A 16896-nucleotide genomic window follows, 5' to 3' on the forward strand; every position below is an offset into this window, starting at 1 on the left:
CCGCTTTAAATGACTATCCAGTAACATGATAATATAGACCAATCAGGCCACTTACCCAGAATGGTTATGGATGGTGTAAGCTTCCCTTCCCTGAAAAGGGTCTCGCTGTCGATTTTGGCATAGGGGTCATTTGGATTGGGGTCACTGGGCGTTCCTTCTACTCGAGCCCAGCGGCCAATGCTGCTGTCCCAGCCTACAATGGTGTTTAATACACAGCTGTGATCCTGCAGATGGAGAAGAGAATTACTCACAATCCAGTACCAGATCCAGTTATACACTTACTACTACACAAGTGTTTATATTCTGCAGCAGAGCTAAAATACCTCCACATGCGCCACTTATTTTACTTCAAAATTTTACTGTGCAACGTGAACAGACAGGTTGGTAAATATCGATTGGTCTTGCACAAGTCAGGCCATGTGAGTGTGCAAACTACCAATCCCAGCCATGTGGAGTATAGTGAAGGGTTTCTCTAAACTCGTATGTACAGGTGAAACTCGAAAAATTAGAATATTGTACAAATATCCGTGTATTTCAGTAATTCAATTTAAAGAGAATCTGAAGTCTCAATTTTTCCACGTTTTTATAATGTAAACCTCTTCAGCATTAAAGCCTAAATTAAACCCCCCGCAATACGAGGTTTTTTTCATAAAGCTTAAAGGGATACTGTAGGGGGATCGGGGGAAAATGAGCTTAACTTACCCGGGGCTTCTAATGGTCCCCCGCAGACATCCTGTGTTGGCGCAACCACTCCCCAATGCTCCGGCCCCGCCTCCGGTTCACTTCTGGAATTTCTGACTTTAAAGTCAGAAAACCACTGCGCCTGCGTTGCCGTGTCCTCGCTCCCGCTGATGTCACCAGGAGTGTACTGCGCAGACACAGACCATACTGGGCCTGCGCTGTGCGCTCTTGATGACATCAGCGGGATCGAGGACACGACAATGCAGGCGCAGTGGTTTTCTGACTTTAAAGTCAGAAATTCCAGAAGTGAACCGGAGGCGGGGCCGGAGCATCGGTGAGCGGCTGCGCGGGCACAGGATGTCTGCGGGGGACCATTAGAAGCCCCGGGTAAGTTCAGCTCATTTTCCCCCGACCCCCCCTACAGTATCCCTTTAAGGCTGTAGCTCTGACTCTCCGTTATCATTCTCCGCCTCCTCCCGCCCCTTTCAGTCTTCCTTTCACTGAGAGGGGCGGGGAGGAGGCGGAGATCCGCAGAGATTGGTTGTAGAGAGGCAGAGCTACAGCTCAAAGCTTAGCCTCTCCAGAGCAGCACAATCTGCGACCTGCAAAGTGGAACTTTGCAGGTCGTTTTCACTGATTAAACCCTCATTTTGAGGCAGTTTAATTTAGGCTATCATGCTGAAGAGGTTTACATTATAAAAAACGTGGAAAAATTGAGACTTCAGAGTCTCTTTAAAAAGGTGAAACTTACATATGAAGCCTTTGCAGGTTTGGATGAATTAGCTGATTAGAGTCTGACACTGAGCGTAGAATATTAAATCTTTTCTCAATATTCTAATGGGCTGAGATTTTGATTTTGGGGTCCTCATAAGCTGCAAGCCATAATCATCAACATTATAACAAATAAAGGCTTGAAATAGCTCGCTTTGCATGTAATGAGTCTATTTCATATATTAGCTTCACCTTTTAAGTTGAATCACTGAAATAAATGGACTTTTGCACGATATTCTAGTTTTTCAAGTTTCACCTGTATATGTAGCATTTCTATTGTTTTTAGAAAGTACGCCTAGATCTATTATATTGGTGTAGATATTCCTGTTATGAGTTCAATGTTTAGAATATGGAGGCCAGTTATATAGTTGCCATTCTCAATAACTGTAAGACTTACTCCTGTGATTTCTTCATGCGTGCTAGAAAATGTTACTACTTATTCCAGAAAATGTGTTTCCCCAATTGAATGCCTGACTGTAAAAATAAAACTGAACTATGGAAATAATACGGTATTTCATTGATCTAGCTGGCGCCCCGGGAGCTTGTTACAACCAGCAGCATCATGCGTGCCCCGTACTGCAGCAATGATTGGAGGTCAGTGGAGGATATTTAATATAATATATATGCACAGAACATTAAACCAGTACCATACTGCAGCCTGATCAATAATGCGTTATTACTATTATTGCTGTACTGACATATCTGTGATCCATAGTCAGGTCTGACCATTGTCCTCTGCACATCACTTCCTGTTCCAGGAAGTAAGCGGGGCATTTACAGGAACAGGAAAAAGAGCAGAGAACAATGATCACCCCTGATCTACTAGTTCTATGAATAAGGGTGCCCATACATTATATAGCAGGCTGATAAATCTCCTGACTCGATAGTTTTATTGAATCGGAAGAGAATCGGTGCCGCAACATGGCCACCCAATTGATCTTTTAAATTATTTCTGGCCGGAGTCTGTCAAATGTATCGATCGAGAATGGCTGGAAATCTTCGTTGCAAGGGCTCAATTGAGTGCGCGGCTTTAACGGTGTTCGATATCGCAATGACTGACGGACTCCCGGATAATGTCTCCAATCCCCCCCCCCCACCCCCCCACACACACATTTTCAAGATTAAAGGCTTACCCATCTGCTGGAGCGATTCAAGGCCTCCTCCGGTGCATCAGCACGAGTGCCTGCTCCATGTGACATTGACACGTTGTGACTTCATCACATGCAATGAGTCACATGGTTCATGCGCTCTTGATGAAGGAGTGGCCAGGAGTCAATTGGTCAGCTTTTAACCATAGCTCCCAACTCTCCCTCTTTTGGAGGGACAGTCCCTCTTTCCTCCTCATTTGTCCCTCTTTCAGGACTTTGTCCTTCTTTCTATGTAAATATATATATTTCCCTACTAAAAAATGTTTTTGATTGACTCTAAACTTTATTCCCAGCCTTTAAATTTATATATTTCAAATTTTAAAAATGTTAATATGAAGGAAAAATTAACAAGGAGAGAAAGGACCAGTGTGGTTTCAATTATAAAAATATTTTTATTATGAAGTCTTTATGGTATGCGTGACTAGGGGTGTGACGGTGTGGCAGGGGCGTGGCTTAAGTGTCCCTCTTTCTCTTCTCAAAAAGTTGGAATGTATGCTTTAACACTGCACATGGCAGGAGGAGGGGGGCATAATCAAACTGCATTTTTAATGAGAGTCTTTTGGGCAAATTTAATGGTTTCATACTGTAAGTACACAGCTCCTCTAATGATTATGCAAAAGTATGGACTGAAGGGTCTTGTGATTGGACAGTCTCATGTGCTCACCTGCAGTGTAGCTCCGTGTAATATAATGGATTCCCGCACCCGGACTCCGGCTCCAATTGTCACCCCCATTCCAACAGAAACGTTGGGGCCCAGCTGCAAAGAATAAAGGACAGAAGTGATACAACTGATGAGAAGCTACTGTATACGGTATAGTTCCTGTATATAAAACAGCTCACAGACAGTGAGGAGGAAGAGTCAGTAAAACACTTCCAAGACTTTCTGGCAGCACAAACAAGACTCTTACACCACAATATAAGAATAGATACAATGTACAAAATAATTCGTAAAAAAGCATAAAAGCATGCAGTTTTCTTAAAGTATACCCGGAATAGCTATTAGAGGCAATTACACTCTAACCCCTCTGCTATCAAGGCATTTTGTATTGACCTGAGGAATCGGGACACGCCCTGTGAAACGCATTGTCAGATTATTTTTTTAAATAAACATTTTTTCCAGTTGAGCTAGTGGAGGGCTAAGCGATTTCCTTTCTTTTTAATTTATATTTTAAAATTCTAATATAGCACACGCATTGGGTGCCTCCATCCTACCCATTACCAGTCAGACCTCCTTTGGAGGTAATAGCTGTGCAGTGTTTCTGGAAAGTCTACAGGAGAGCGACCGTCCAGTATCCAGCAGGACCTGGAGTACCGAGTGGAGCTACAGGAGAGCGACCATCCAGTATCCAGCAGGACCTGGAGTACCAAGTGGAGCTACAGGAGAGCTACCATCCAGTATCCAGCAGGACCTGGAGTACCGAGTGGAGCTACAGGAGAGCGACCATCCAGTATCCAGCAGGACCTGGAGTACCGAGTGGAGCTACAGGAGAGCGACCATCCGGTATCCAGCAGGACCTGGAGTACCGAGTGGAGCTACAGGAGAGCGACCATCCTGTATCCAGCAGGACCTGGAGTACCGAGTGGAGCTACAGGAGAGCGACCATCCAGTATCCAGCAGGACCTGGAGTACCGAGTGGAGCTACAGGAGAGCGACCATCCAGTATCCAGCAGGACCTGGAGTACCGAGTGGAGCTACAGGAGAGCGACCATCCTGTATCCAGCAGGACCTGGAGTGCCAAGCGGGGCTACAGGAGAGCGACCATCCAGTATCCAGCAGGACCTGGAGTACCGTGCGTAGCTACAGGAGAGCGACCATCCAGTATCCAGCAGGACCTGGAGTACCGTGCGGAGCTACAGGAAAGTGACCATCCAGTATCCAGCAGGACCTGGAGTACAGAGCGGAGCTACAGGAAAGTGACCATCCAGTATCCAGCAGGACCTGGAGTACCGAGTGGAGCTACAGGAGAGCGACCGTCCAGTATCCAGCAGGACCTGGAGTACAGAGCGGAGCTACAGGAAAGTGACCATCCAGTATCCAGCAGGACCTGGAGTACCGAGTGGAGCTACAGGAGAGTGACCATCCAGTATCCAGCAGGACCTGGAGTACCGTGCGGAGCTACAGGAAAGTGACCATCCAGTATCCAGCAGGACCTGGAGTACCGAGTGGAGCTACAGGAGAGCGACCATCCAGTATCCAGCAGGACCTGGAGTACCGAGTGGAGCTACAGGAGAGCGACCATCCGGTATCCAGCAGGACCTGGAGTACCGAGTGGAGCTACAGGAGAGCGACCATCCTGTATCCAGCAGGACCTGGAGTACCGAGTGGAGCTACAGGAGAGCGACCATCCAGTATCCAGCAGGACCTGGAGTACCGAGTGGAGCTACAGGAGAGCGACCATCCAGTATCCAGCAGGACCTGGAGTACCGAGTGGAGCTACAGGAGAGCGACCATCCTGTATCCAGCAGGACCTGGAGTGCCAAGCGGGGCTACAGGAGAGCGACCATCCAGTATCCAGCAGGACCTGGAGTACCGTGCGTAGCTACAGGAGAGCGACCATCCAGTATCCAGCAGGACCTGGAGTACCGTGCGGAGCTACAGGAAAGTGACCATCCAGTATCCAGCAGGACCTGGAGTACAGAGCGGAGCTACAGGAAAGTGACCATCCAGTATCCAGCAGGACCTGGAGTACCGAGTGGAGCTACAGGAGAGCGACCGTCCAGTATCCAGCAGGACCTGGAGTACAGAGCGGAGCTACAGGAAAGTGACCATCCAGTATCCAGCAGGACCTGGAGTACCGAGTGGAGCTACAGGAGAGTGACCATCCAGTATCCAGCAGGACCTGGAGTACCGTGCGGAGCTACAGGAAAGTGACCATCCTGTATCCAGCAGGACTTGGAGTGCCAAGCGGGGCTACAGGAGAGCGACCGTCCAGTATCCAGCAGGACCTGGAGTACAGAGCGGGGCTACAGGAGAGCGACCGTCCAGTATCCAGCAGGACCTGGAGTACCGAGTGGAGCTACAGGAGAGCGACCATCCAGTATCCAGCAGGACCTGGAGTACCGAGTGGAGCTACAGGAGAGCGACCGTCCAGTATCCAGCAGGACCTGGAGTACAGAGCGGGGCTACAGGAGAGCGACCGTCCAGTATCCAGCAGGACCTGGAGTACAGAGCGGGGCTACAGGAGAGCGACCGTCCAGTATCCAGCAGGACCTGGAGTACAGAGCGGAGCTACAGGAAAGTGACCATCCAGTATCCAGCAGGACCTGGAGTACCGAGTGGAGCTACAGGAGAGCGACCGTCCAGTATCCAGCAGGACCTGGAGTACAGAGCGGGGCTACAGGAGAGCGACCGTCCAGTATCCAGCAGGACCTGGAGTACAGAGCGGAGCTACAGGAAAGTGACCATCCAGTATCCAGCAGGACCTGGAGTACCGAGTGGAGCTACAGGAGAGCGACCGTCCAGTATCCAGCAGGACCTGGAGTACAGAGCGGGGCTACAGGAGAGCGACCGTCCAGTATCCAGCAGGACCTGGAGTACAGAGCGGGGCTACAGGAGAGCGACCGTCCAGTATCCAGCAGGGTGGGGAATGGGGATGACCAATGAGATACCAAGCATTTCAAGTTGATGCTAATTTTATGCATCCTGGAAATGGACAGCTCAAAATGTGTCGGCTGATGCAACTGGTTGGTCCATTGACAATTTGCATCAATAATTATCAACTCATTGACCATCACTGGTGGGTTATGTGCAGAGATCTGCAGATGATGGAAAATATCAATAATGGTGCCCACACACAAGCCATACAAATTTTATTTTTTAATCTTTTTAAAAAATTCAATTTTTTGATTGGATTGTTTGAAAAACCACCCAATTCTCCATACACTTAATTTTTTTTGAGGGGGGGGGGGGGGCGGCTGGTTGCAAATATTTCCCACCACGAAAAAACAAAAAATTAAAAAAAATAAAAAAACTGCCAAAAATTCAAGATTACAAAAAAATTACACGTTTTGTTTTTCAATGCAACCACTCGTTTTATCGAAAAAGTACAGGACACATGGAACATTTTGGTCACTTTAAGCCATAAATACAGCCTCACTCACCACTGCAGAGGGATCCACTTTGGCTGTGGGATGAATGTACACGTTTCCTGTGCAAATAAGGAGAGAGAAAAATGGTTCTAATTTTAAATTGTTCAAGTATAAAATGTAAAACTCAGTTCTCTTAACAGAAAATAGGATAAAAAAAAAAAAAAAAAAAGGGGGAAAGGTTTTCACTGTTTAGGTCAGATTTACATAACTTCACATGTAAAAAAGGTATGCATCTCTAGCCCCCACTATTGTCTGGAAACAGGCATAGAGTTAACATCCTGTGTTTACAAATTAGCTGCTCTGCCGAGGCAGCCAGCTGACAAAGCTGAGAGACCAAATTACAGATGTGATAAGTCACAGATGAGGGGGAATTAGACAGGCTAAACTATCTAAATACATACAGGGTGCATTTCTCTGTTTTCCTTCTGTCCAATGCAAGAGTTCAGGTCCACTTTAGAGGGGAGGGGGGGGGGGGGGGGGGGGGTTAACTTGCCAGTAAGTTTTTGGGATGCGAGGTTAAAAACAGTGCCAGGACTTCAACAATAATGATATTGGCTACAAACAGTTTTTCCTATTGAAAGCCCATCCGGCAGAGTTCCCCTTTATCTTGCACTGAGAGAAGCAGGATGCAGACAGCAGTGGCTACGTTACCCAGGATGGTTGGTCCGCCCTCCTTGGTCTGGGCGAGCCTCTCCGGGTGTGTCGTGTGATACTGACTCAGGTACAGGCGGCTGGCGTAAATAGCTGAGCTGTAACGAGGTGTGACAAAACCACAGGTTAAAAATAACTTCTGTGCACACCAAAGTCATGAATTTACTACATTAGGGAGGTTCTCTTTTCCTTCACCGGCCTTTCTTGGGAACCTGAAGTGAGAGAAATACAGAGGCTGCCATCCTCATTACTTTATAAACAATGCCAGTTGCCCGGCTGTCACATAAGCAACTGTCAGTCTGGCACTGTATTAGAGAATGATGATGGCAGCCTCGGTACTCATCTCTTATCAGGTTTTCTTTAATACCACTGGCAGCAAACACAGCAGAGTTCCTGCTATCCGGCACCAGCGGGGGATCACCTGTTGCCGGTTATATGTGCTTGCCGGTTGCTTGAGCAAAACCTCCCCCCATAAATACTCAGCGAGCCTCCAGCGATGTCTTGTAGCCTCCCTGCAGCTCCTGTTGACTTTCTGGCATCCTCCATGCATGTGAGCCAGCGTGTCACCTGACCCGCGTCAGGTCATGTGACCCCCCCCCCAGCTTCCGTGCACGGTGCCGAAAAGCCGCTAGGAGCTGCAGGGAGGCTACAAGACATCACTGGAGGTACGGTAAGTATTTCAATGCCTCCAACCCCCCCCCCCCCCCCCCCCAGAAAGCAGTTCCCTGTTATCGCCTCAGACATGCCAGTTAGTCAAAGCAAACCAGAGACTATATTAACTAAGATTTATACATACAGTACCTCAGGCTTCCTCCAGCCCTATGCGCAGGGATCGCTCCCGCATACCGTCCTCAGCCTTCTACATTGCCAGTACTGGCTCCTGTAACTTTAGCCCATCTGACGCAAGAGAAGTGCGGAAGTGTGCTCTCTACGTATCTCCCCAGCTGCCGGATATGTAGAGGGCACACTTCTCTTTCGCAGACTGTCCGAAGTTATGGGTGATACAGAAGACTAAGGACCGCGGCGTGGGAGCGATCCAAGCGGATGGGGCCGGAGGAAGCCCCAGGTATGTATGGAACTTTTAGTTGATATGGTCTCTGGTACACTTTAAGGCTCCCTACACACTGCATGCGATTCCGATTTTTAATCGGTTTTTACATCCGATTCCTAATCGTAGCTGCATGCTGCGTTTTTGACTCCGTTTTTCTGTTGATTGTATTCAGGGAAAATCAGAAATGCAAATCAGATTCGGAATAGCAAAATGGATTTGCAGTGTGCAGGGAGCCTTATGCTGGGCATACACGGCTCGACGCTACCTTATCAATCGAGCCGCTGATGGCTCGATTGATAATATCTGACGTGTCCGATCACCGCGGGGATCGATTCCGCGCTCGATACCCACTGGCGGACAATAGCGGCCAATTGAGCGGAAGATAAGAAGCGCGGCGGGGACTAGCGGGAATCGATTCGGGTGCACGCACGGACAAGCGGGGACGCAGCAGGAGTCGATCTGACTGCTAATCGGCCCCCGGATTGACCCGTGTATGCCCAGCATTAGACTTCCAGTTGCCCGAGTTCCAGAAGTTATAGTATAGAATAGTTTTATAGAAGTTACTAGTAATGGTACTAGTTGTAGTACCATAACAGCGTAGTGGCTGCTTGAAGGTTTGTGAACACTGTAAAATGCTTTACTTTAAAACAATAAAATATGCAACCAAACACATAATTTGATTGTCAAAGTTATAAAAGTAGATGATGAAAACGTAAGATAGCCATACAAGAGATGATATATGGGCAGACTGACCATGAGAGCGATCTCTCCCTGATCGAATCTGATCTGAGAGCGATCTGTTGCCTGCCCATAAACCGCAGGCCAATTCCCGATCAATTTCATACTGATATATATTGGGAATCGGCTGAGACCGCCGTTGTCCCCACAGTGTATAAATGTGTCTGTATGTGCACATTTATACATTACCTGTTCTGTGTCGCGGTGCCCGTCCGTGTTCTGAATCTGCCGCTCTTCCATTAGTCCTAGACACATTGCCGCCGTATGTGTGATGTCACGGCAGCGGTGTGTGTGTATAGGGGTAATGAAAGAGCAGCGGATTCGGAAGATAGACGGGCACCGCGACACAGTACAGGTAATATATAAATATGTACATACAGGCACATTTATACACTGGGGGGACAGCGGTGTGGGGGGGGGGGGGTTTGTTGCTCGTCCCAATATTGCTCATCAGTGGAGTAGCTAAAGAGCTATGGGCCCCGGTGCACGTTTTACATGGGGCCCACCAAGCACTCTATACATAATTGATACGGCGCACCAAAACCTGCCAATGGCAATTACAGTGTCAGAGGTGCAAGAAGGGGATGGGGAACAGATTGTTAATGATTATTACTATTTAAAGCATCTATAGAAGTGATTATTACTAACACAGGGCCAATAGAGAGCTAATATTGTGATTGAGGGAGGGCCCCTCGGGGCCCCTCTGACCCAAGGGCCCCGATGCGGTCGCTACCTCTGCAACCCCTATTGCTACGCCACTGTTGCTCATTACTTAGTCTGAACGAGGCCTTAGTAAATCAAATATCACAGCAATATGGTCAGACTATAAAGGAACTTCAATGAACCAGCATAGGACAGGAGGTCTGATACTCCATAACGTGAAGAGGTGTTTTGTGATTGCTCAGTACAGTGTTAAAGCTCCGCACTGCTCTGCTACTCACCCTGCTGACTTGATCTGGCTCCAGAAGCCGTCTGTCTTATAGACGTACAAGTGACCTCGTCCCGCCAGGGCGGTGAACACGTCCTGCTCCAGCCGAATCACCTCCATGCGCTGCCAGTTAGAGTTCTCCTCACTGAGAAAACAACAGAGGGAAAACCAGTTACCCTGGGGCACCATAAGGTGATAGGGGTGCTGGGAGCACGGCAACGGGTGACCTATCGCAGTCACAGTCCAGGTGGGAGGTAGTGAGCTAGAAGACATCTTATAGGAGCAGGAATGGATAGGCTGCATGGTCAGTGATGTCACTGGTCTCTAGTGACTGGATAGGCTGCATTCTCAGTAATGTCACTGGTCTCTAGTGACTGGATAGGCTGCATGGTCAGTGATGTCACTGGTCTCTAGTAAATAGGTAGGCTGCATACTCAGTGATGTCACTGGTCTCTAGTGAATGGATAGGCTGCATTCTCAGTGAGGTCACTGGTCTCTAGTGAATGGATAGGCTACATTCTCAGTGATGTCACTGGTCTCTAGTGTATGGATAGGCTACATTCCCAGTGATGTCACTGGTCTCTAGTGACTGGATAGGCTGCATTCTCAGTGATGTCACTGGTCTTTAGTGACTGGATAGGCTGCATTCTCAGTGATGTCACTGGTCTCTAGTGACTGGATAGGCTGCATTCTCAGTGATGTCACTGGTCTCTAGTGACTGGATAGGCTGCAGTCTCAGTGATGTCACTGGTCTCTAGTGACTGGATAGGCTGCATGGTCAGTGATGTCACTGGTCTCTAGTGACTGGATAGGCTGCATTCTCAGTGATGTCACTGGTCTCTAGTGACTGGATAGGCTGCATGGTCAGTGATGTCACTGGTCTCTAGTGACTGGATAGGCTGCATTCTCAGTGATGTCACTGGTCTCTAGTGACTGGATAGGCTGCATTCTCAGTGATGTCACTGGTCTCTAGTGACTGGATAGGCTGCATGGTCAGTGATGTCACTGGTCTCTAGTAAATAGGTAGGCTGCATTCACAGTGATGTCACTGGTCTCTAGTGTATGGATAGGCTGCATGGTCAGTGATGTCACTGGTCTCTAGTGACTGGATAGGCTGCATTCTCAGTGATGTCACTGGTCTCTAGTGACTGGATAGGCTGCATTCTCAGTGATGTCACTGGTCTCTAGTGACTGGATAGGCTGCATGGTCAGTGATGTCACTGGTCTCTAGTAAATAGGTAGGCTGCATTCACAGTGATGTCACTGGTCTCTAGTGTATGGATAGGCTGCATTCACAGTGAGGTCACTGGGCTCTAGTGAATGGATAGGCTACATTCCCAGTGATGTCACTGGTCTCTAGTGAATGGATAGGCTGCATTCTCAGTGAGGTCACTGGGCTCTAGTGAATGGGTAGGTAGCATATTTAGTGATGTCACTAATCTTTAATGGTGAATAGACTAGTGAAAGGATTTGCATACATGCCATCGGTGTGGTACGGAAAGCTCAGGACATACATTAGAGGAAGTGTTACAGCACACAGTATCATGCGAGGCAGAAAGGGTGGGGGGTGCTGCTGTGTTATAGAGCCACATATCGGATCGGCCTATACTGCCACCACAGTCACTCCAGTGCTCATGCCATGTGCCCGAGCCACACACAGCACTCACCTGATGCAGGAACAACTGGCCCAGCATGCAGGAGTAACGAGGGACACAGAGCCGGAGGAGAGAAACAGAAAGAATGAATGTAATGAGATAACAATGGGCTGATGGAGGGGGACACGGCTGCAGGAGGATGGAGGGGGAGGAGCAAGGAGGGTAGAGGGGAGGAGCAAGGAGACTCACAGCTGCAGGTCCTGCTGGTTGCGTTGGAAAACCTCTGCGATGTGCTGGAATATGGATGGCGAGAAGAGGTAGATCCCGCAATTTATGATGTCACTGACAAACGTGCTGGGCTTCTCCACATAGTGCTGAACCTACAGGGAGGAATACAAGACATGCAGCAACTGCTGGACACAATTACGCGTCTAAGGGTGCGTACAGACATCAAATTTTGATTGCCCAATTTTACCTTCTCCATGTAGTATGAGGGTTTAACGTGAACCAGAAACGAAGCACCCTCATGTAATTTACCCTATATATCGCTGGGGACATTAGAGAAAACACCTACCCTGCTCTCTGTTTCATTCTTCACTGCTCAGCTTGCTTGTTAGCAACCCTGATAAAATCCCTGACTGAGCATTCAGTCTGGCTTTGCTCAGGAATTATAGCTGAGTCTGTCTTCTCTGATGTCTTTTCAAGCCCAAGCCTGCCCCCCTTCTGGCTCTACTATAATGGCTCAGCTATAATGATTCCTGAGCAAAGCCAGACTGAATGCTCAGTCAGGGATTTTATCAGGGCTGATAACAAGCAGGCTGAGCAGTGAAGAATGAAACAGAGAGCAGGGTAGGTGTTATCTCTAACGTTTCCACTGATATCTATGGTAAAATACATGAGGGTGCTTCGTCTCTGGTTCACTTTAAGTGCACAGTCTGTTCATTACAAAATCTGTTGGCTCTCATTCTACACGGAGGTAGTGAAATTGGCCAATCAAAATTGGATGAGTGTACCAGGCTTAAGGCCCCGTTCAAACTTATTTGTATTTGCATGCTTCATGCGGTATTGTAATTTCACGTTTGTTGCAAATCTCTACCTGCAGCCTCCACTGTCCGTATTCTAGGCCTCCAGATTGGCCAATCCGCACTAGGCCACAAGCTGGAGGCTAAATTTAGGTGGAAAGGATACTCTCAATTCCAGCCACTCTCAGCCGCAGGGCCACCACCAACTCCAACATCAATACAATACAGCAATGCAAAGAAAAGAAGGATCCGGGCACCATCCTGTATTCAAAGTGTCACCTGTTTATTGCTCCTCACACCACCCATCATACAGTAAAGAGAAAAGCCTAGCAGCTGTTTCACAGGGAAAGCCTGCTTCTTCAGAGGAAATAACTTACATACTGCCTCTGAAGAAGCAGGGTTTCCCTGTGAAACACCTGCTATGCCTTACTCTTTACTGTATGTTGCAATTTGACACTATATTCAGGAGCACAGCCATCTGCACCGATCATCTCCTCGGCTGTCCGTCACACTACCAGTGCTGGTTCTGTTCATCGCTGTTTTTTTGCTCAATACAATACAGTACGTGTGGGTTTATAAAAATGAATGGTAAAATCGAATAAAAACAAACACATATTATAAAAGGTATTCAGCATAGCCACTCCTGCCATATCCTGGTATGAAGGCATGTCTAACGATTCTATTGCAATTAGCATAAAATTCATAAAGCTAAAAAAAAAATCTCTACATACATGCTGTAATGAACATTGCTTTTCTTTATTGGAGACTGTCAGAGCAACAGCTTATGCATTTCAACAAAAGCCCCGCTATGAGGGAGGCCTAGTGCAGAGTAAAATGAGTAAGCTGTTGTCTGAGGTAATCTCAGTAAAATAGGTTATTTATACCAGCTTGTGGTGCTTGGCTGGTTTCTTGGCACCACTGTAGTGTGGTCGTGTCACTGCCTTATCATCCTATGTCCTGCAGGTTCCTGTTCCTGTCTGTGTATTAGCTTCATTCCATTTCAGCTCCAGACTACACATTATACCCCATGTAGTATAAAGTTAATAAAAGAAGACAGGCAACACTGTTTCATGCTTTTTAAAACTTCATAAAATTACATGGTAGGCCATTAGATTTACATGAAACATTACCTCCTGGGTTTCGGCATTCGCTACAATGCAGCCGTAATTTAGGGACTGTGTTCTGTTTGCCTATCAAAAAAAGACAACGGAAAAAGAATTAAAGTGGTCTGAAAGCCAGCATTTCTAAGACATTCCTCACACCTTCAAAGCTGCTATCCCAGATTTTTTTTTTTTTTTTTAGCAGAACAGCACTGAAATGGCTGAACAAAGCACTTTGTCCTGCTATTCAGCTTCAAATCCACATCCAAACTGGAGATAACGGTATCTTTGTTTACATTTCAATGTTGATACAATGTGTGTAAGCAGTGTAACAGCTGAAAAGGAGCTCTCTGTGAAGCGCTCTGTGCTTCAGACACACACACACACACACACACACACTTCAGAATAGCTAATTAGAAGATGTTAATATATAATAAAAAACAGTTTGAATAAAAAGCAATGGGCAAGATAAACTACACTTTGGAAACTTGTAATTTGTAAACAGACAATATTACTTATGCACAAAAGCAAATATGATAACTGTATGGCCTGGGGCACACCAGAGGAGTTTTTCTGAGCGTTTTGAGTTTTTAAATCTGCTGCTAATGTTACCCTATGTGTCTGTGCACACTTGTTTTGTAAAAAAACCCATAGCATTACATTGGGAAGAGCTTTTGCAACCTCTAAAAGCTCTTCCCAATGTAATGCTATGTTGTTTTTTTTACAAAACCTCATTGCTCCAGTGTGCACAGAAACATAGGATAACATTAGCAGCAGATTTAAAAACTCAAAACGCTCAGAAAAACTCCTGGTGTGCCCCAGGCCTCAGAGTAATAAAAAGTAGGAAAACACATTTTTAGAGAGTTTCAGCCCACTTTAAGCAAGAACTCTACAGGAAATGTCTGCATTATTTACAGCACTACATGCCCTTGCTCACCCAGATTTAGGGGGACTTTAAAGCCCTTGTCCAGGCAAAACAGTATTAATGAAATCCCCACCACCAACATAATCTGGTCTCTACACATGCTTCTAAATAAGGCTTTCTCAACAAGGGTTCCTTGAGTACTCTGCAGGGGTTCCTTGGCATTTTCCCCCATCGTGGGGGAAGTATAATAGAGCACATTATAATCGGTGGTACTGTAACAAGAAGCACTAAATTGGGGGGTCAGGAGACAGTATAATGAGTGGCAATGTAATAGGGGGTAGTGAAATAAACAGCCACACATACTTTTAAAGACCACGCCTCCTGCAAAATAAATGCAGGGGTTTCTCGAGACCAAATAATTGTTTGCAGGGGTTCCTTGAGATCCCAAAGCTATTTTCAGGGTTCCTCCAGGGTAGAAAAGTTAAGAAAGGCTGTTCTAAATACTTCCATTTTGGTGCAAACACCCCCACTAGCTGCAGAGCCCCCTGTTCCTATTGGTGTGGGACTTAGTGGTATATTGGATATGATGCTCAGCCCCCCCCCCTCCCCCAACATACTGACTGGAAGGTCTGGGAGGTGGCAGTCTGGCCACACTTTCCCTTCCACAAACTAGCACAGTTCTGACTTTGGCTGAAGGATATGCATGTCCAGTAGTGGGCACTTACTACAAACTAAGATATTTAGCTCCTAACTAAGCTCCTGATCTAGAGGGGTTGGAGAGCAAGGCCTTGATTTATAACATTTTTACCTGGACACGCATTTTAAAGTAACACATTTACCTTCTGTTAAGGGGGAGGGGGGGGGGGGGAACTAAACAAACAGGTAAAAACAAAACAATAAAAACACATGTACAGATCAACTCATTACAAGGATTTAGTAAATATTTTTCCGCATGCTAAGATAGAAAAAACTACTAGTGTTATTTTGTGAAGTCGATTCATTTGAGTTGGAAAAAATTAATTTACCAAATCTGGCATGGATTGTGAGCTCCTCTGAGGACAGTCAGTGACATGACTCTGTCAAGTGCTGCTGGAGATGTTGGTGCTATTTAAAACATGATATGGAAGGACACTAGACTGTGGGTTAGATTGTACGCTCCTCTGAGAACAGCCAGTGACATGACTATGTACTCTGTGAAGTGCTGTAGAAGATGTCACGGCTATACTGTATATGTGGTCCCAGCCGCCCCTCTTACCGTGGTCCCCAGCATGATGTAATGGTGGGTGTCTGCATGCTGCTTCTGGAACTCCAGCATCTGTAAGAGGGGGAACTCCGAGCACACGTCTGCGTTCAGCACAAAGAAAGCCTGCGGCCCCCCGGACAGGATCTGGTCCCGGAAGTGGTAAATGCCCCCTCCGGTGCCCAGAGCCGAGTATTCCTGCAGGTACCTGAGGGTAAGAATAGACAATATTGCAAAACAGAAACACAATACACAAAGCAAGATCTGGAAATGCTATTCAGGAAAGCAGTACTACGCATGCATGGAAAACCAGCAAATACAAAGAGCTATGGAAACTCACCGGATGGCAACCTTAAACTCCTGCTGTGCCGTCACCAGGAACCGGCTGAGTGCTTCATTGGGCTGAAAAAATCCTATTAGTAAGATCTCTTTCAAATTGGGCACCTTTGGGGGAAGAATAATAAGGATTATTGCAAATTATCACTCAATATTATAAAAAACCTGAATTTGTTGGCAGTATCAACAGGATTATTACCTAAACTGCAGCATAGAACAACCACAAGATGTCACTGTGAGTAAAATGTGTGGATAATCTCTATGGTATTGTTGTTTCCTGTATTCACTCTGTGTTCCCCTCTGTTCTAAGTAAGCTTCATTTCCTAGTGGTGGTGTATGATTTATATATATCTGTGTGTTTTTCTTCAGTAAAGAGTTCTAACTTGTTATACTGGATGCCTATATGCGTGTACAGATCACTCTGCTCCATCAGAATTAAGGTTTAAAGAAAGACTGTAGTGAAAACAATTAATAAAATTGCTTTTTTTTTTACAATATTAATTTATACATTATTTAGTCAGTGTTTGTCCATTGTAAAATCTTTCCGCTCCATGATTTACATTCTGCAACTTATCACTGGTGGTGTGCTGCCAGGTGATTTGTATGGAATGTTCACTACTGAGAGTTCTGTGCACAGAGGGAGATGGTGCTTACTTGGCAGTTGGAAAAAGCTGGCATTTC

The 16896-nt window shown here is 46.5% G+C and overlaps 1 protein-coding gene across 1 annotated transcript in view; it reads right to left on the reverse strand.

Moving 5' to 3' along the window:
* GMPPA (GDP-mannose pyrophosphorylase A) overlaps positions 1-16896 on the reverse strand; it is a 35893-nt gene that overhangs the window by 4581 nt on the left and 14416 nt on the right. Inside the window, exons 4-12 of the mRNA XM_068246021.1 lie at positions 16220-16323; positions 15895-16087; positions 13805-13864; positions 11902-12032; positions 10071-10202; positions 7341-7438; positions 6702-6748; positions 3265-3357; positions 56-224 (exon numbers count right to left, since the gene is read on the reverse strand). Coding sequence (XP_068102122.1) covers positions 56-224; positions 3265-3357; positions 6702-6748; positions 7341-7438; positions 10071-10202; positions 11902-12032; positions 13805-13864; positions 15895-16087; positions 16220-16323 — 1027 coding nt within the window. The remainder of the gene's footprint in view (positions 1-55; positions 225-3264; positions 3358-6701; positions 6749-7340; positions 7439-10070; positions 10203-11901; positions 12033-13804; positions 13865-15894; positions 16088-16219; positions 16324-16896) is intronic.

Source organism: Hyperolius riggenbachi, chromosome 7 (genome assembly GCF_040937935.1).
Source record: "Hyperolius riggenbachi isolate aHypRig1 chromosome 7, aHypRig1.pri, whole genome shotgun sequence".
Classification (NCBI taxonomy): Eukaryota; Metazoa; Chordata; class Amphibia; order Anura; family Hyperoliidae; genus Hyperolius; species Hyperolius riggenbachi.